This window comes from Maniola hyperantus, chromosome 27 (assembly GCF_902806685.2).
Source record: "Maniola hyperantus chromosome 27, iAphHyp1.2, whole genome shotgun sequence".
Taxonomy (NCBI): Eukaryota; Metazoa; Arthropoda; class Insecta; order Lepidoptera; family Nymphalidae; genus Maniola; species Maniola hyperantus.
In genome coordinates this window covers 6,472,982-6,493,336 of record NC_048562.1, presented here as the reverse complement: position 1 = coordinate 6,493,336, position 20,355 = coordinate 6,472,982, and the positions used below count along the sequence as shown (strand labels likewise).

Here is a 20,355-nt window from a genome sequence, read left to right as displayed (position 1 = left end):
TACTGATTTTTAGTGTATAAACACGGTTAGGTATAGAAATCGGTTTTTATTTTTTTTACCATTTCTAGGTATAGCTATTCTCAATTCGGTGGCTCAAGCCTAGCTTTAGGAAGTACCTAGGTAATAAATAAATAATGATTGCTTGTACTTAATGATTTACATCAAACGGCGTTAGTCTCAGGGCCACCGTGACGCGGCCGGCGGCGCTAATCACAACTGTGGTAATATTTGTGGTAAATATGCGGCTTTTGAGCAGTTTCGTGATGATTTTTGCTGGTGTTGTTGGACATGTAAGTAATTTACTTTAAAACCCCTATTTCACCCCTTTAGGGGCTGAATTTTAAAAATCCTTTCTTAGCGGATGACTACGTCATAATAGCTTTCCTCGATTCGTCCAGTAGTTTCACCTGAGCGTTGATAGATTAGTCAGTAAATCACCTTTTCCTTTTTAACCGACTTCAAAAAAAGGAGGAGGTTCTCAATTCGTCGGAATCTTTTTTTTTTTTTTTTTTTTTTTTTTTTTTTTTTTTTTTTTTTTTTTTTTTTTTTTAATGTATGTTCCCCGATTACTCGAAGACGCCTGGACCGATTTTGAAATTTTTTTTTTTGTTTGAAAGGGTATACTTTAAAGTTGGTCCCATTTAAATTTGGTGAAGATCTGATGAACATCTTCGAAGATAGATACTGGAACTCCTCAACGGATAAGAGTAAATTGCTCGCGATCAGTGTATAAGCTTAGTAAACAGTAGATTTTTAACCAGTCATAGCATAATTCCATGGGGCCACTAAAAATTGTGAAATAAAAAATTTTTACAAAAAAAAATAAAAACCGACTTCGATACACAAACACTAAAAATTGAAAAATAATTTAATTTATTACCGAATATCTTATGTTTACAAGAGTTAATATAGTTCCATAATAATATTTTTTGGGGTCGGTGCCAATGAGGTGCCATTGTGGAGTCTCATAAAAATATGAAGTCTAGACGATTCGCGCAGCTAAAGCTAATTGGCACCGGCACCAAAAAGTATTATTATGGAACTATATTAACTCTTGTAAACATAAGATATTCGGTAATAAATTAAATTATTTTTCAATTTTTAGTGTTTGTGTATCGAAGTCGGTTTTTATTTTTTTTTGTAAATTTTTTTTATTTAAGTAATATCTCATAATAGAAAGAACTCATATCAGTAAAAAACCAGCCAAGTGCGAGTCAGACTCGCGCACCGAGGGTTCCGTACTCGGGAATTATTTTCGACATTTAGCACGATAAATCAAAAACTATTGTGCATAAAGCCGTGATCTTACATCCAAAAGACACATTTTTGGTTGTAGGTGAGTCTAAATTTGCTGGGGCGAGCTGCATGGCTTCTGATGGTGGGTGCGCAACTCGCTGGCGGAGTTCAGGTATATATATTTTGTCAATACACTATCAACATTCTTATCTATACTCTATACTTCTCTACATAGTCTATAATATGAAAAACCGGCCAAGTGCAAATCAGACTCGCGCACTAAGGGTTCCGTAGTACAATCGTATTTTATCCACATTTTGCACGATAAAATCAAAAACTACTTACTAGATCATGGTAATGTACATGTGGTAGTCCTGTGTCGTGGGTACCTAATAGAATTAACAATTCTACCTAGTGTGGGTACAATAACACAATGTTATAATTGATTGATCTATGGTAAATAAATATTTTTTCATTTTTTTTTTTTTTTTTTCATCATATATTTTTTTTAGTTTTATCATTCTGTTATTTTAGAAGTTACAGGGGGGGGGGGAGGGGGACACATTTTACCACTTTGGAAGTGTCTCTCACGCACTATTCAGTTTAGAAAAAAATCATATTACAAATCTCAATATCATTTTGGACGACCATACCCCACACGTATGGGTTTGATGAAAAAATAATTATTGTTTTTTTTTCTATTTTTGTGTAAAAATCTTAATGCGATTCACAGAATACATCTACTTGCCAAGTTTTAACAGTACCTATAGCTCTTATAGTTTCGGAAAAAAGTGGCTGTGACATACGGACGGACAGACAGACAGACATGATGAATCTATAAGGGTTCCGTTTTTTGCCATTCGGCTACGGAACCCTGAAAAGGAACCCTTATAGGATCACTTTGTTGTCGGTCTGTCTATCTGTACGTCTGCCGCGTCTGTCAAGAAAACCTATAAGGTATTTCCCGTTGACCTAGAATCATGTTTGGCAGGTAGGTAGTTCTTGTAGCAGACATTCGGGAAAAAATTGATGAAAACCGTGAATTTGTGGTTAGATCACACAAAAAAAATTAAATTGTGGTCATGAACTAATAATTAGTATTTTCAACTTTCGACTATATCAAGTGGGGTATCATATGAGAGGTCTTCACCTGTGCATACTAAAACAGATTTTTATTTCTTTTTCTGTATCATGGTTTTTGAATTGTCGTGTAAAATGTTGAAAAAATACGACTGTAGTACGGAACCCTCATTGCGCGAGCCTGACTTGCACATGGCCGGTTTTTTTTATGAAGTGTACTTACTAGTTTAACATCTTGTATTTGACTTGACAGATACAAGGTGAACCAGTCTCTCAGGCGATTACACTTCTACATAACATATTATGTAGGTACTTACAAAGCATAGCAACTATACTATGTGACTCATACATGTAGGCGATTAGGATTACAATAACTATGACATAAGCATTACAGCTCATCATAAGTATGCTCATCATAAGTATGCTCATCATAAGTATGCTCATCATAAGTATGCTCATCATAAGTATACTCATCATAAGTATGCTCATCATAAGTATACTCATCATAAGTATGCTCATCATTACCATCAAATTATCAGCCAACGAAATTACGTCATTATCACGCATTGGTTCTTTGCAATAGGTAGGTACCTACCATCATCATGATCAACCCATCGCCGGCTCACTACAGAGCACGGCTCTCCTCTCAGAGTGAAAAGGATTTTGGCCATAGTCTACCACGCTGGCCAAGTGCAGATTGGCAGACTTCACACACCTTTGAGAACATTACGGAGAACTCTCAGGCATGCAGGTTTCCTCACGATGTTTTCCTTCACCGTTAAAGCAAGTTATATTTCATTAATTAAAACGCACATAATAACGAAAAGTTAAGAGGTGCGTGCCCGGGATCGAACCCCCGACCTCCCAAATAGGAGGCGGACGTCTTAATCACTAGGCTATCGCGACTTTCTCGGATTTACGTGTTAGCGGCACGCTATGATGGCCGGTTTGACACATTACAATAGTGATGTGGAATGTCAATTTATTCTCGAACAAAAAACAATTAAGTTTTGTTTTTGTACCTGATTAAATAGGTTTAATAAAACAAAAATGTATATGTTTATTTAATTTATTTGAACGAACTGAATATTTGAACGAAAATGAATATACATACTTTATATGCACACAAGAAACATATGAATACAAAAGATACCGAAAAAGGTGCCACAAAAGGCCATAATTAATCAGATTCGTCCATACTACTATTTTCACTGTCGTCACTGCTATCATCACATACATTAATAATTATATGTTCGTTTTCTATAATATTATCTATTTTCACATCTCTTTCATAATCTTCCCTTATTAATTTAACAGTTCTATTCACAACCTTTTCCCAGTCTCCTTTAGTCACATGTTCACAAGCTTCTTCTAATAATTTTAGCATTTTTTTTTGTGGTAAATGGGGGTTCTGTATTGTGTCTTGCAGCATATCCCTTAATTTGAGCCCACACCAACTCAATCGCATTATACTCACAATGGTAAGGCGGTAACCGTATAACTCTGTGCCCATGTTCTAATGCTATTTCGTCAATGACGTATCGGATCTTGGTTGGTTTGTTTTCTTTTAAAAGACGTACTAATTCCGCTTTTAACATATTCATGTTTGCATCTACGCCATTTTTACGAAGCCATGCGACGATATCAGCTTTCTTTTGGGATTGGGCAGGTGGCTTGTCAATTTGCATCGAGTGGTATGGGGCGTTGTCCATAATTATAATAGATGGTTCAGGGAGGCTACACAACATTGAGGTAAACCATTCAGTAAACTTTTCTCCATTCATGTCTTCATGATAGTCTCCAGTGGTTTTTGACGCAAAAGCCATGAGAGAACCTTCGACAAACCCGTTGATGGTTCCGGCGTGACAAATTATAAGTCGCGATCCTTTTCCTACAGGAACTTTGGAAGTAGATGCTGCTGTGTCATCGTTCCAAGAACGGCCTACAGTATGGTTAGCATTAAGCCATGTTTCATCCAAGAACACAACATTTTGCCAATTTTTGATTTCTTTCACTTGCCGTAAAAAAGTATACCTTGCCATCGCTATATCAAATCTTTCCATCAATATTTTGCGTTTGTTACATTTTTTGTATCGAAATCCAATGGTCTTCAAAATCTTCGTTAAAGAACTTTCCCCACCGAAGAATAATCCAGCTTCCTTCAGTGAATGCACCAACTTTTTTCTTGTTGGATACTCCTTCTGTAAATAGTAGCCGTAAACATGTCTTCGGATAGCATCGGCATCAAAGCTATCGATGCCTACGACTGGTTTTGCTCGTTTTCTCTTTTTTGGTGTGTGAAGTTTATTTTCTTCTGTGCCAGTCTCGCCATATTTTTTTTTAGTTATCCGTCTAACAGTTCGTTGTCCAATATTAAGCGCATCAGCTACGCGTTCAACCACTGACGTTATAGGTAAAATTGGCCCTCCATTTTGAGCTTCACGATCGAAATAGTTACGAAGGCGTATTAGGAACTCACGTGTCTGACTATTTAGAACAGTTCTCTGCGTACGTTCGGTCATATCGACGAAATCCACAACAAAGGGCTTGAACAGAGTCCAAATTAACGAGCAAGGGTCAACAGTAATGCAGTATCAATATTTGAAATCCAAAGCCAGGTCAAAACTATATCACAATCGCATTGCACTGACAGTTTATACTTTTCGAAGCAACGTCAATTCGAAACTGCTTTGTTTTGCATTGAGCATTGACGCGAGTTTGCCGGAGGTAGTAGTTGTGCTAGCCAGCGATCCTATGTGACGATCGTATTAGATTCCATTTTTAAAAATTTATTGATATTTTTTTGCGATTTCAGAGGTTTGTCCACATAGTGAAAATTGTTCATATTCACAAGTACATTCACCCCTTAAATGGTGCAAACTGATTTTTCTACACTTGTATACATTTAAGAAATCAATTTAATAAATAAATTTTGAGTCCTAAACCTAAAACTACATTCGATAAAATTTATGAATCTCTGCACATCACTATCGTCAATAAAGTAATACAATTATTTCCTTCAAAGTCGTTATCAATTAATACGGAACTTCATGAGCGGACAAACGTCAAACCGGCCATCATAGCGTGCCGCTAGTTTAAAGTTTTTGTACAGCTGTGATAGCCTAGGGGTTAGGACGCCCGCCTTCTAGTCGGAGGTCGGGGGTTCGATCCCGAGCACGCACCTCTAACTTTTGGGAGTTATGTGCGTTTTAAATAATAAAAAAAAAAAAAAAACAAAAAAAATAATATTAAATATGAAGGAAAACATCGTGAGGAAACCTGCATGCCGGAGAGTTCTCCATAATGTTCTCATACTTACCTGGCGTAGGGGACACCGTGATCAAGAAGGCGGTTCCCCCAGAGCGAGGGCCTTCCCTTGCACTGCGGCTGGGTTGACCTCTGCGATTATCCCTAATGTGGATAACTCGGACGCGTAATTTTTGGTAGTGGGGACTAAAGGTGTGTGAAGTCTACCAATCCGCACATGGCCAGCGTGGTAGACTATGGCCACGCTGAGAGGAGACCCGTGCTCTGTAGTGAGCCTGCGATGGGTTGATCATGACGATGACGATGAATGTTTCTGTAGAGAGTGCCGCCCTGCAAGGCGCCACTGGTCCGGCTGAACGATGGGAACCTGATGCCTAGACTTGCCCTCGGGACCTGGCTGGGATTTGACAGTAACCAGGTAACAAAATGTACCTAGTGTTAATATAGTTACATTATTTCTTATGTATTGTATACAAGGTGTAACCAGTACTACCATTTGATTGATAAAGGGGGGGGACTTGACTCCAATAAAAATTAGCACTTTAAGACATCATACTTTTTAACCGACTTCAAAAAAAGGAGGAGGTTCTCAATTCGTCGGAATCTTTTTTATTTTTATTTTTATGTATGTTCCCCGATTACTCGAAGACGCCTGGACCGATTTTGAAAATTCTTTTTTTGTTTGAAAGGGTATACTTCAAAGTTGGTCCCATTTAAATTTGGTGAAGATCTGATGAACATCTTCGAAGATAGATAATGGAACTCCTCAACGGATAAGAGTAAATTGCTCGCGATCAGTGTAATAGCTTAGTAAACAGTAGATTTTTAATTAACCATGCATAGCATAATTCCATGGGACCACTAAAAATTGTGAAATAAAAAATTATACAAATACATTTTAAATATAAAAATCGAAAAAAGATGTTCCCACACCCACATTTTTGTTAAAAGACCTATTCAACGAAACCCCACACTATGGGGTAGACAAGAAAAAAAAAATTCATCCCCACTTTACATGTAGGGGAGCTACCCTAAAAAAAATTTAGCACAATTTTATTTCACCACTTTATACCCATGCCAAATTACAGATTTCTAGCACTAATAGCCTCTGAGATTAACCGAGGACGGACGGACAAACGGACGGACATGGCGAAACTATTAGGGTTCCTTGAGGGAGCTATATCACATAAGTCTGTCACGTTTTAACTCAATCTTAAGTCTGAGCAAAGTCAAAGTGCGCTCTATAGACTTCAGCCGTAGACTGCATCATCACTTACCACCAGGTGAGATTGCAGTCAAGGGCTAAATTGTCTGAATGGTTATTGGCATTGTGTTATTGCAGTTACCCGTGGCGGTGACGGACGAGTCGGTGCAGAGGGCGGTGGAGACAGCCCTCCAGGCGAAGTACCGACACATCGACACTGCCAGCATTTATGACGACGAAGATCAGGTATGTCTGTTCTGACAGTTCTCTTTGTTTAGGCTTGCGTACCCGAAGGGTGCTAACTGGACCCTGTTACTAAGACGGCGCTGTCCGTCCGTCTGTCAGCTAACTGTATCTTATGAACCGTATAATAGGTAGAGAGTTGAAATTTTCACAGAATGAGTATTTCTATTGCACACACATACACAAACATACACTACACACACACACTACACAAACGCAAACACACCACTCACTGTGCACTATAGTTTTCCTTCACAACTATCTAGGCTCATAAATCATACACACTTTATTTAAGTGTAAAAACGTTAAAGAACAGCAATCTTCTGTAATAGCTGATTTGTGCCTGTGCACTCATGTTCTTATTTACTTTTTAGTTAACCGAGGGAGAGGGCTGGCTATCCTTAACACAGATCTAAAAATCTAGCTAGGATAGCCAGTTCTTGATCTTGTACCATTTTTAATATTGTATATGCTTATGTCAACAAGCACGCAAATTTGTTCAAGATCAAATCCATGTATGTGTGTAACTAGATGATTGAAAAATAAACGTTTTATTTATTTATTTATTTATTTATTGCCGCTATAGCAATAAATAATAAAAATTTCAAAATTGACGTTCAACTGGTTGCGACGCTGAAGTGGCAATGGGCAGGGCACATAGTTCGTAAAACCGATAGACGTTGGGGTCCTAAGGTGGTGGAATAGCGACCTCGCACCGGAAGACGCAGCGTTGGAAGACCACCCGACTAGGTGGACGGATGACATCAGACGAGTCGGAGGAAGCCGCTGGATGGCGGCGGCGCAAGACCGTTGCATGTGGAAATCCTTACAAGAGACTTATGTCCGGCAGCGGTACATACTTACTAGGTATACATACGTATATGAAACCTAGAAACATTAAATTCCTTTATTTGAGCAGGCGTGTTTTTTTTTTTTTTTTAAGAATATTAGGCATGTTGAATGACTAATATTCCCCTTTACCTCTCCAACTAAGCGTCAAGCTTGTGCTAGGAGTAGGTACGACAATAGTGCAACGGGCGGGGTTTGAACCGTCGACCTTTCGGTTTTCAGTCCACTCCTTTACCGGTTGAGCTATTGAGGCTCTAAATTAGGGGTAAATCATTAGGGGTTGAATTTTCAAAAATCTTTGCAGATTCATTAATGTCAATTTTCACGTCTGTAACTTGCAACCTCCATTTCCCCCCCTTGGGGAGTTGGTATTAATACCTAATTTTTGATTGCAGGTGGGAAAAGCAGTAAACAACATGATCGCAGAAGGCGTGGTGAAGAGAGAAGAGCTGTTCATCACCACCAAGGTGATGATTTTGTCGTTTCTCTCTCTCCTTGCTGTATATACAAACCACCACGTATAGACGCCCAAAAGCCGGACACCTCCGATCGCCAAGCTTAGGCAATTGTTTAGCATAAAAGTCGGGCCACGCCCATTCGGTACCCTCATTCTGCACATTGTCTTGATTACGTGACTTTGAGTCACCAATCACAACAAAACATTCTCCCCTGTCCCCGGCTTCAAAAGCTTCGGCAAGCTACGGGAGTTCGCGCACCACTGGCACAAGAGGTGGAACAGCTCGGGCCGTGATCGAGGAACAGTGGGTGTTTGAGGAAGAATCCGGACCGCCATGTGTGGTGTTTGTCGATGCTTTTTTTTTTTTTTTTTTTATTCAGATACAAGTTAGCCCTTGACTGCAATCTCACCTGATGGTAAGTGATGATGCAGTCTAAGATGATAGCGGGCTAACCTGGATGGGATATGGCAGTTTTTATTAAACCCGTACCCCTTTGGTTTCTACACGGCATCGTACCGGAACGCTAAATCGCTTGGCGGCACGGCTTTGCCGGTAGGGTGGTAACTAGCCACGGCCGAAGCCTCCCACCAGACCAGACTAGAAATTTAGAAATTGTAAAATTCCAAACCCCTGCCAGGAATCGAACCCGGGACCTCCCACTAATATAAGACCACAGCGCTCACCACTGCGCCAGGGAGGTCGTCATTGTCGGCTCGGTTTGTCGATGCTTGATCTTTGTTGTTTGCCATAAGAGCTTGATGAAATTTCAATTGCCAAGCTAATAATTTGTTTGGTCATTTCAGCTATGGAACGACGCGCACGCGCGGGACTCCGTGGTTCCAGCGCTGCAGGAGTCGCTGCAAAGGCTGAACTTGACCTATGTGGACCTCTACCTCATCCACTGGCCTTTTGCTACTAAGGTATACTTAGCTTTTTAACCGACTTCAAAAAGGAGGAGGTTCTCAATTCGTCGGAATCTTTTTTTTTTTTTGTTTCGGATTGACTATGCTGCGTAACAAGAAATACAAAAAACTTGTTACGGGTATGCCACTAGTATATGGGTCTATGGTCACTAAATATAGTGTCTTGTTTACAGTGCGACAAGGCAATCTTGGCGCGTGGCGAAAATCGGAACTAACGTTGCCGTCAAGTGTCACCTTTGTTTTTGTGTAAATATTCTAAGCATTCTAAGCCTTCGTTCTACAACAGCGCCCCCCCTGTCAATGGCATTAAAGTGCCAAGAGAGCCTTGTCGCACTGTAGCGGATGGACGCGCGCTACGATTGGCTGAGATATTTTCGCGCCGTTCAAAAATAAGATTTCTGCGCAGGTACATCGTTGTAACTTAAAAAAGTAGTACCTAATACTGTAATACAAGTTTGTATTATAAATCTCTGCTTAACTTAAGCTGAAGTTCTGAGCCCGTATTTATAATGTTTTTGATTTCTTACAGACTCAAAATCCCAAGCCCTACGTAGACATAGACTACTTAGAGACTTGGCGTGGCATGGTGGAGGCCAAGCAACAGGGCTTGGCCAAGTCTATTGGCATTTGTAACTTCAACTTGACCCAAATGGAGCGACTGTGGGAGAACAGTGAAGTAAAGCCTGCCGTGTTGCAAATAGAGGTAAGGGATTGCCAAGGTTTGGCATAGCATAGGCCAAGTCTGTAGGCCTTATGAGAAAGCTCAGAGTCACTCAGCGGGCGATGGAGAGAGCTATGTGCGGAGTTTCTCTACGTGATCAATGAGGAAATGAGGAGATCCGTAGACCACAACCGATATATGTAGCTGAGCGGGTTGCGAACCTTAAGTGGCATGGGCAGGGCACATAGTTTGAAAAACTGATACACGTTGGGATCCCAAGAAATCACAGAGGAGGTTAGGTTAGCCCCAAGTTTGCAAGGATTGCTCAACTTTCTGGTGGAGACGTTGGCCGTGGCTAGTTACCACCGTACCGGCAAAGCCGTGCCGCCAAGCGATTTAGGGTTCCGGTACGATGCTGTATAGAAACCAATGGGGCATGGGTTTAATAAAAAGTGCCATACCCCTTCCCAGTTAGCCCGCTTCCATCTTAGACTGCATCGTCACTTACCACCAGGCTAACTACAAAAAAATGCCGTGGACGTCTACGGGTTGAAGATAGTTGACTCTACAACCCACATTGTGTTAACTCTAAAATGCACAGTTTACTTTGCAAATCTACCAAGTTCTTGGTATTGTTCGTTCATCGTAACTGGACGCCTAAGAATATGTTGGCACCATTGAAAATCACACAATAATAAGCCCTAAGTTCTAAGGAATAAAGCAAACAAAGCAATGGTGCCAATAATTATATTCTCACGCGTCAAGTTACGATGAACGGAAATACCCGGAAGGATATTATTAGTAGAGTGCTAGATATTACCACTTAGCTTGCTTAATAAATTCCTATGATTCTTCTTAAAAGCCCATAATTTTAACCAATAATTCCTCCACAGACAAACCTGAACCTCCAGCAACCAGAACTACGGGAGTTCTGCCTCAACCACGACATCCAAGTGATGGGCTACACGCCCTTCGGCTCCCTCTTCCCCGGCCGCGCCAAGCCGGATGCTCCTCCTCCAAGAGTAACCGATCCTGAACTCGGAGCCATCGCCGGGAAGTACAACAAGGCCGTGGCTCAAGTGGTGCTGAGGTATCTGGTGAGTGCCATCACTTCACGTAGTTCAAGTACACAGTCACAAACATCATCTAGAATTTCATAAGGCACAACATCGCCAGGGGCACAACTTTGCAGAGTTACGACGGTAAAGAAAACATCGCGAGGAAACATGCACTATGAGAGTTCTCCATAATGTTCTCAAAGGTGTGTGGAGTCTGCCAATCCTTACCTACTTCTTTTTATTTAGAGAAGAGCGTGTACCTATTAGGTAAGAAGTGATAAGTTAACAGATGGTGATGTCGAGCGAGCCCACTGTTGTTTTTTTTTAGCCATGTTAAATGACTAATATTCCCCTTTCCTCTCCAACTAAGCGTCAAGCTCGTGCTAGGAGTAGGTACGACAATAGTGCAACGGGCGGGGTTTGAACCGTCAACCTTTCGGTTTTCAGTCCACTCCTTTACCGGTTGAGCTATTGTGGCTCTGAAATATGGTTTGTGCTCTGTATTATGGTTGAAGTAGGTACTTCTTTCTGGACACTTTTCTTTTACTTTTCCCGACTATCTTGCCTTCGAGTTAATCCGTGCCCCTTCCAAGTTAGCCCGCTACCATTTTAGACTGCATCATCACTTGCCACCAGGTGAAAACGCAGTCAAGGGCTAACTTGTATCAGAATAAGAAAAACTGGTCAACCGAGTCATACTCGCACATGAAGTGTTCCGTACCAACGTACAAGGTATACCTTACACATTTATGTAGACACTGCAAGTTAATGATGGATTGCGCTAGCTATAAGAGCTAAGACACCTGCCCATGGTTCTAGGCCAACGAGAAGTATAAGTTTTCTTGACAGACACGACAGCCAGACAATAAATTGATCCTATAAGGGTTCCTTTTTTCCTTTTAAGGTACGGAACCCTAAAACTTTTTTTTAATTTCAGTTCGAGCTGGGTGTGACTCCAATCCCCAAATCGGTCTCCACGTTCCGCATCTACGAGAACCTGGACATCTTCGACTTCCAGCTGGACGAGTCCGACCACAAGCAGCTGAAGAGTTACGACAGCAACTACCGCGTTATCGATGTCAAGTTCTTCAGCGACGCCAAGGATTATCCGTTTTAGCTGAGTTAATACCAATACAACGTTAGTTTTAGTTACAAACGGTACAAAAACCGTATCACGTGTTGAATATTTTTACATAAAGAATATGTATACAAAATTTCAAAAATATTTTATGTAAATTTACGAACTTATAAGCCTGTTGTGTTGAGTCGTTGTCCTCGCAAAACATGGTCACCCCAAGCGTGCGGCTGTGAGCGAACGGGACGGCTGGCGTCGATAGTGCGCGCTCTCGCTCGCGCGGCTCGAATCAGCTGATGCATGCGGTCATTCAACTAGGTGTGTAAACTTGCAGGATTTTAAAGTATTTTTTGGTCAGAATAATTATAACACTTTGTGAAAATTATTGCAATCGATTCTGTTACTGATTCTGAACAAACTACTTTCAGGTTTTGCGTATACTAAAACTAACATTGTATATCTAGATGATACCCGGCTGTTCTCACGTGGCAAATCCTTATATTATACCCCTTCCATCCTTATATCTTTGACATTCCATCTAGACGCACGAAACGTTTTGCGTCATCATTCCCACACAAATGGCTAAGGTTTGGAATACTCTTCCGCGATATGTGTATGTGTTTCCTACCAATTACAACCCGGGTATCATTTAAACAAGAGTGAATAGGCATCTTATAGGTGAACGCGTCCCATTTTAGGCCACGTCACCATTTTCTATCTGCGTTTATCTACAATGAATTTAATAAAATCGACGTAAGCCCATCTAAATACCTAAAAAAGGACCTTTATATTACGTGAGTCTAATATTATAATCATAGCCTTTATACTGATGAAATAAATTTGTTTACAAAATTGGTTTTTATTTACTTACTTAGTGCTATTGCAATTTAAAGAATTCAAGAACAAAGTGTCTTCCAACAAAACAACATCCTTGATATAATATATTTTCTATTTTTTGGTTTTGGTGTACAATAAAGAATATTTCACTTTTACTTCACGTAGGGTCTGTTTCACAATCGCTAGATAAACTTTTTTTTTTTTTTTTTTTTTTTTTAATAAGAATATTAGCCATGGCCCATGATGACTAATATTCCCCATTCCTCTCCAACTAAGCGTCAAGCTTGCGCTAGGAGTAGGTACGACAATAGTGCAACGGGCAGGATTTGAACCGTCGACTTTTCGGTTTTCAGTCCACTCCTTTACCCGTTGAGCTATTGAGGCTCTAAAACTTTATCTATCGGATAAATATGACACTTTGACAGATTTTCAATACGAAAACTGTCATAACGTCGTTAGATAAAGTTTATCTGGAGATTGTAAAACAGGCCCTTACTCGTTTTAACTGAAACTTAAGTCTGACAAAGTCAGAGTGAGCTCCTATGTCAATACTACAGACCCATTGTACGTATTAGCTTAAAGTATTAGCTTTATTGATATATGTTTGAAATCTCTGTAATCCCCAATCCCCACTGCTCACTCATACCGCCCTAGAACTAAACGATACGTCACACATGTCATAACAGACTAGGAGCACTTTGCCAAATTAAAATAAAAAACGGTTAAGTGCGGGTTGGAACAAGCATGTGAAAAACCTATTCATCTTCTTAAAATCCTGACATTCTGACTGACTGACTTTTATATCAAGCACAGCCTGAACCGCTGGTCCTAGAGACATGAAATTTTGAAGGTGTGTTCTTTGTAAAGAGTAGGTATGCAATAAGAAAGAGTTTTTCGAAATTCCACCCCTAAGTGGGTTAAATGGGGGATGGAAGTTTGTATGAAAGTGCGTCATTTTTGAAGTTACATTGATGAAAATTGGTATCTTAGCTTTCTATTAAAAATCAAAAAAATGCGTATTTCACGATTTTTGAAAATTCTACTACCAAGGGGGTTAAATAGGGGATGAGAGTTTGTATGAAAATCCGTCATTTATCAATATTTGCATGAAAATTGGTATTTGGGTTTTCGGTCACAAATGAAGAAATACATGTCTCAGGATTTTTGGAAATTAAACCCCCACCTCAATTTTCTAAATTCCACCCGAGCGAAGCCGGGGCGGGTCAGCTAGTATAATATTACACTTGCTAAGTTGGTACCTTACTCTTCTTTTTTTTTCTTTTTTTTTTTAAAGAATATTAGCCATGTTAAATGACTAATATTCCCCTTTCCTCTCCAACTAAGCGTCAAGCTTGTGCTAGGAGTATGTACGACAATAGTGCAACGGGCGGGGTTTGAACCGTCAACCTTTCGGATTTCAGTCCACTCCTGTACCGGTTGAGCTATTGAGGCTCTATTTATTTCCCAAACTACAAGTATAATAGTACTAAAAGTAGCCTGTGAAAAATCATGAAGTTCTCTCACAGTTAGAAAATTAAGGAAAGCACGGGTCTCTTCTCAGAATAAGAAGAGTCAGCTGGCCATAGTCCACCACGCTGGCTAAGTGTGGATTGACAGAATTCACACACCTTTGAGAAAATTATTGGGAACTCTCAGGCATGCAGGTTTCCTCACGATATTTTCCTTCACCGATAAAGCAAGTGATATTTAATTAAACGCACCTAGCTCCGAAAAGTTAGAAGTGCGCGTGCCCGGGATCGAACTCCCGATACCTGCGGCCCTACCGCGGTTGTTTGACAGCTACAATGTCACGATCGCAATCATCTCTGATTGGTTAATGCTCGCTCACTATTGGCCACAATGCATTGTTGCAACAAGAATCGCACAAATTCAGCCAATCAGAACAATTGAGATTGTAATAATGATTGATGCAGGTTTTAGACAATCGCCCTGCAGGTTACGATCGCGACCTCCTGACCACTAGGCTATGATCGCTTTTTCGGAACGAGTAGAGATATAGAATAGTAGGTTTTGATGAGTATTTCTATCTTCTTTTTTTACCTATTCTACTCTCTTTACAACCTCTCGCATTGCCAAGGGTCACTGGTAGAGATCTCGCATAGAGATAAGTGCTTCCCTGTCCACTTTTGCTCTCTTTTTCTCTTTACTGTAAGTAATAAAGAGAAAAGATGTTTTTGGTAAGTACAATAAAAAGAGAAAGAAATCGCTATCCTATAAATTAAAAAAAAAAACTATTAAATTGTACCTTCAACTTTATAGCTATTAGTCAACGTCTAAGTTCCAAGTAAACTTTACAAATGAAAATAACAATTTTCAAGGGTCTCAGATTCGTCCCTTATATACTACGAATACATAAAGTTATGTACAAAGCCTCTTCGAACTACTTTGAGCTTGATTCTTTTATGTTACACAAAAACTACATTAACAATCAAAACTATGCTTTAGCACTTAGTAATAAAGCTCCAATTCTAATAAAACTGAATAAAATGGGCCCTTGGCGCCACCCAGACACTACTTCGCCAACAAAAAATATCAGTCAATAAGATTTTACTTACAAAACCAAACGATTTTATACTTTAGCTACATTTGTTCAAAGCTTGAAATTGTTTACAAGCGTCTTTCAGTAGCCGAAAACGCGTTGATTTGATGAAAAGTCGATACTGAAACTAACGAAAATTGCATTTGAAGGAATTTGAATTTTATTTCTAACACACTAAAGTAGAAATTAGAATGTACGTGATAGATGTTATGTGACGTTAGAAAGGTGCGCTAGGGAAAGTTTTGGCGCCCGACAGGACGGCGCCATTTTGGCGTCGTCTCGAAGCAAAGGCATTTTCCTATTCCAGCTTCCGCGTTCGGCGTTTGGGCCTATTAGGGCTAATTTACGGTTATTTCCCAACTTCTACTGTAATTCGCAGTCCTGTTTATCCGCAAATGTGTTTGTTGTGCAAAACGTACAATCTTAAATTGCCTAATCTCGAAAAATGTAACGTTCAAGATAAGATATTTATGGAACTAGGTAGTAAGATTTTATTTCGTTTTACACTAGCGACCTGCCCTAGCTTCGCAGGGGTAGGTAGCATATTACAATTTTCGTAGGGATCTCTAATTAAAAAAAATATATAGTCTATGTCACTCAGGAATAATGTATTCTATTGGTGAAACAATTTTCAAAATCTGTTCAGTAGTTCTAGAGATTACCCACTACAAACAAACTTACAAACTTTACCTCTTTGGCTCTTTATATAATTAGTCTATTACTTATTAGGGGAATAATATAAGGGAATTTTCTGATTTTCCGCGATAAAAGTAGCCTATGTCCTTCCCCGGGATGTAAGCTAATTCTGTACCAAATTTCATTAAAAACGCAAGCTAGCAGACAGACAGACACCCTTTCGCATTTATAATATAGGTAAGTATGGAAACCTTCATCATCATCATCAATGGGCAGCTCGAAGCAGTCAGGATTGACGAGCTTACAGATTAGCCCGCTCCCATCTTACAATGCATCATCACTTAACGTCTGCGATCACTTACCACCAGGTGAGATTGCAGTTCAGGGCTAACTTGTATACTCAGTGGCGTGCAGCTCATAGAGGCATAAATGCACTGCTTACCCTCATTGTAATAAATCAATGCTTATTTTTCATTATAACCTGTCGTAAAATAAGTTCATACCTAAATGCATACCCTGGCTTGAACTTCTTTGCACGCCACTGTGTATACTTATGAATAAAAATGAAAAACCGGCCAAGTGCAAGTCAGGCTCGCGCAATGAGGGTTCCGTACTACAGTCCTATTTTTTCGACATTTTGCACGATAATTCAAAAACTATGATGCATAAAAATAAATAAAAATCTGTTTTAGAATGTACAGGTGAAGACCTTTCATATGATACCCCACTTGATATAGTCACTCACTTCGAAAGTTGAAAATACTAATTATTAGTTGATGACCACAATTTAATTATTTTTGTGTGATCTAACCCTAAATTTACGGTTTTCAGATTTTTCCCCAAATGTATAAGATCTACCTATCTGTCAAATTTCATGATTCTAGGTCAACGGGAAGTACCCTGTAGGTTTCTTGACAGACAGACAACAAAGTGATCCTATAAGGGTTCCGTTTTTCCTTTTGAGGTACGGAACCCTAATAAAAATGAAGTCTGCTTATATGCATACATACATGGAACCGCTCGAGTAGTTGCGACTGCTCCGGGCATCCAGCGGCAGTTATCAATGGACAATGGCAGCTTCAAGCTGGACTGTTCTGCGCAGGCGAACTGCTTGAGCTGCCCGTGTAAGGCCGGTCTAATGCTATCAAGTATTTGTTCTGAGTTCTGAGAATGCTATGCAGACTTTTCCACGGATATAGTAGTTTTTGTCAAACTTATTGATTTGTCAACGCCTCAGTCAACGCTTCATGACTTTCTTTCTAAATTCTGTCATATGTCATCTACTTACCAAAAATTTTTTTGAATGTGATTTTGTGATTTTGTATACGTTTAACGTCTAAATTGATAAAGTTTTAAACATTGATTCCAAATTTTGATGATGTGATTTCACCAAGCCCTTTCCTTCCCGTCTTCCCCGAGTCCAAGAAGGAAGACCATGCTGTTTTATATTGCCAAGTTTCAGCGTCGAAGGTTAACTTACCTATCCCTATTCATCCTCTGAAAGAAGAGGTCCACATATCCTCATCTCTTCTCCTTTTTAGGGTTCCGTACCTCAAAAGGAAAAACGGAACCCTTATAGAATCACTTTGTTGTCTGCCTGTCTGTCATGAAACCTACAGGGTACTTCCCGTTGACCTAGAATCATGAAATTTGGCAGGTAGGTAGATCTTATAGCTGACATTTGGGAAAAAATCTGAAAACCGTGAATTTAGGGTTAGATCACACAAAAAAAAAATTAAATTGTGGTCATGAACTAATAATTAGTATTTTCAACTTTCGAAGTGAGAAAACTATATCAAGTGGGGTATCATATGAAAGGTCTTCACCTGTACATTCTAAAAAAGATTTTTATTTATTTTTATGCATCATAGTTTTTGAATTATTGTGCAAAATGTCGAAAAAATACGACTGTAGTACGGAACCCTCATTGCGCGAGCCTGACTCGCACTTCGCCGGTTTTTCCTAAATTCCCGCCATCATTATCAGCCACTGTATTTGTATATCTACTGTTCGACAGTCTTCTTTAAGATAGCTTCGACATTTTTCAATCTCCTCTCTTTTCCATCCAATCAGTGACAGCCACTTCTGGGATGCAGCCGCTCCTTTCTGTAGGTACAGTAATAAATATGGCATGTCCCAAATGGTGACACTTACGAGTACATATGTATTTTCTGACGTTGTTACAACAAGTGCCAGGAATTGATTCTAGTTATATAAAAGCCAGGTTTGAGAGCATAGTGCATAGATTAATTTTATTGGTCTCGCTCCGCTCTACGAGTACCTATTTCATCTTTCCGATAAATTCTCGTACAATATACCAATTTTCTGGTGCTGTTACGACAATTGTTAGGTTCTCATTGTTGTTCTGTTATAACCAGGGTTGAAAGTTAAGTGAACTATTTCCTCTTTTTGATAAATTCTCGTATACTCAATATATTTTCTACTGTTACCACAATTGCTAGGTCCTGATTGTGGTTCTGTTACATTACAGCCCGTGTTGAAAGTAAAGTGGATTAAATAAAGAGGGGAAACTTTTTCGATAAATTCTCGTATGCCCCCAAAATTAAGGTAAGATGAAATGCAGGTGCTTATAGCAAGTGTCATTCTTGTCCTGCTGGTGCCAGGGTGCAGGGTGGAGGGTTATGAGGACTATGAGGACATCAGCGAAGAGGACAATGAAATTGATTATATCAACTATGATGTGGTGGATGGTTAGTTTTGGAAGGCTTTTTATTTATACTCGACTAAGTAGCTTATGTCCGCGACTTCGTTAGCGTGTACTACACAAATTTCAAACCCCTATTTTACACCCTTAGGGATTGAACTTTCAAAAATCCTTTCTTAGCGGATGCTTACGTCATAATAGCTATCTGCATGCCAAATTTCAGCCCAATCCGTCCAGTAGTTTGAGCTGTGCGTTGATAGATCAGTCAGTCAGTCAGTCCCGACTACGATCGTCTTAATAAACGCTGAAATATTATTATAGTAAAGTTAGGTTTATGTCACTTGGTATATTTTAGTTACCATATACTGTAATATGTAATTACATTTATAAAATCAGTATTTATTTTTCTTTCATTTGACATCCCACTCGATACAATAGCAAAAAAAAATTAAAGACCCCCCACTTTTTTGGAAGTAACAACCGTCAGGTCAATTTCAAAATCAAAACTCTTCCTTTTGGCTTTGCCGTAATCGGGTAAAAATTAGTTAATAATAAAATTACTTGTTCACATATCTACTGTAGAGGAGGAGCCTGCATTCGCTAACGAAGATGAACAGTTCAAAAGCATCAGAATTCGGCGAGACGACGACGAGGAGGAGGCTATTTATACCAAAACTCGAGACGAAGATGAGGAGCAAGGTGTCAATACTGAGGAGGTTAAACCTAAAGCCACCCTGAACCCTGACGACTTTGCTGAAGTTAAAAGTAATTTAGCACAATCTTCTAAATATATAAAAGGAAAAGATGACTGACTGACTGACTGACTGACTGACTGATCTATCAACGCACAGCTGACAGCTCAAACAACTGGACGGATCGGGCTGAAATTCGGCATGCATTTATTTATTTAATTAATTTTTTACATCTTATTAGAACGGCAGTGCCACTTACACTAACTAGATAATTAATAATAAATTTAAATACAAATAGAGGTACAAGAAAAAAGACATAAAATACAAAACGATAAAAAATCAAAGGATTTTGAATATGTACGCTGAGAACATTGAATGACATATTCATGTAATGCTCTCAGCGTACTTCAGTAACTCCCGAACCAGTATTATAGACCCATCATTAAATGGGTCCCATTGAGCATTATTGTCCAAAAGCGCGTTGAACGATGCTAATGAACGGGGTATAGGTGACATAGATCTAGCAACAGTGCGATGATGTGGGACCACGAAAAGTTTATTTTTTCGTGGACGAAAATTACTGTTGGATTCAGGGACACGTATGCGACACAGTTGGTCATGAAGTTCTGGAGCATTAACATCTCCTCGCAAAATTTGACACATAATTTTGAGTTGGTCGCAAATGCGTCTGACCTCCAGGGAGTTGAAACCTAAGCAACCTAACAGAAATTTGGTTAGGTATAGGAAAGGGTAATATCCATAGCAACGTTTATACAGGTATCTTAGGAAGGCCTTTTGTACTTTTTCTAATATAAGCCCGTACTTTGCCTCGTACGGATGCCAGACACAGGTGCTTGTTTCGAGCTTGCTTCGGACTAAGGCGTAATATAGTAATCGTATTACCAAAGGAC

At 39.5% G+C, this 20,355-nt stretch overlaps 2 protein-coding genes and 1 pseudogene across 3 annotated transcripts in view; 2 read left to right on the top strand and 1 right to left on the bottom strand.

Annotated features, from left to right (window-relative positions):
- LOC117994782 (aldo-keto reductase AKR2E4-like) overlaps nt 1-20,355 on the bottom strand; it is a 231,412-nt gene that overhangs the window by 58,241 nt on the left and 152,816 nt on the right. The gene's annotated exons all lie outside the window — the stretch shown is intronic.
- LOC117994727 (aldo-keto reductase AKR2E4-like) lies at nt 173-12,974 on the top strand. Of its 2 annotated transcripts, XM_069507986.1 has the most exons (10): nt 222-290; nt 1,337-1,408; nt 2,570-2,621; nt 5,903-6,001; nt 6,926-7,033; nt 8,275-8,346; nt 9,141-9,257; nt 9,790-9,963; nt 10,815-11,018; nt 11,917-12,974. In XM_069507986.1, the coding sequence occupies exons 4-10, from the start codon at nt 5,954-5,956 to the stop codon at nt 12,094-12,096; spliced, it is 903 nt and encodes a 300-aa protein (XP_069364087.1). In that variant the 5' UTR covers nt 222-290; nt 1,337-1,408; nt 2,570-2,621; nt 5,903-5,953; the 3' UTR covers nt 12,097-12,974. The 2 variants fall into 2 exon arrangements, with proteins under 2 accessions (XP_034838573.2, XP_069364087.1); XM_034982682.2 differs by lacking the exon at nt 2,570-2,621 and having other exon boundaries at nt 173-290.
- LOC117994859 (U1 spliceosomal RNA) lies at nt 5,628-5,799 on the top strand (annotated as a pseudogene).

What these genes read in the sequence shown, in the direction of transcription:
- LOC117994727 (XM_034982682.2), top strand. Translation starts at nt 240, where the DNA reads ATGCGGCTTTTGAGCAGTTTCGTGATGATTTTTGCTGGTGTTGTTGGA. An exon ending in ACTGGCCTTTTGCTACTAAG is followed by an intron (nt 9,258 to 9,789) that starts GTATACTTAGCT and finishes GATTTCTTACAG; the next exon opens with ACTCAAAATCCCAAGCCCTA. An exon ending in CTGCCGTGTTGCAAATAGAG is followed by an intron (nt 9,964 to 10,814) that starts GTAAGGGATTGC and finishes ATTCCTCCACAG; the next exon opens with ACAAACCTGAACCTCCAGCA.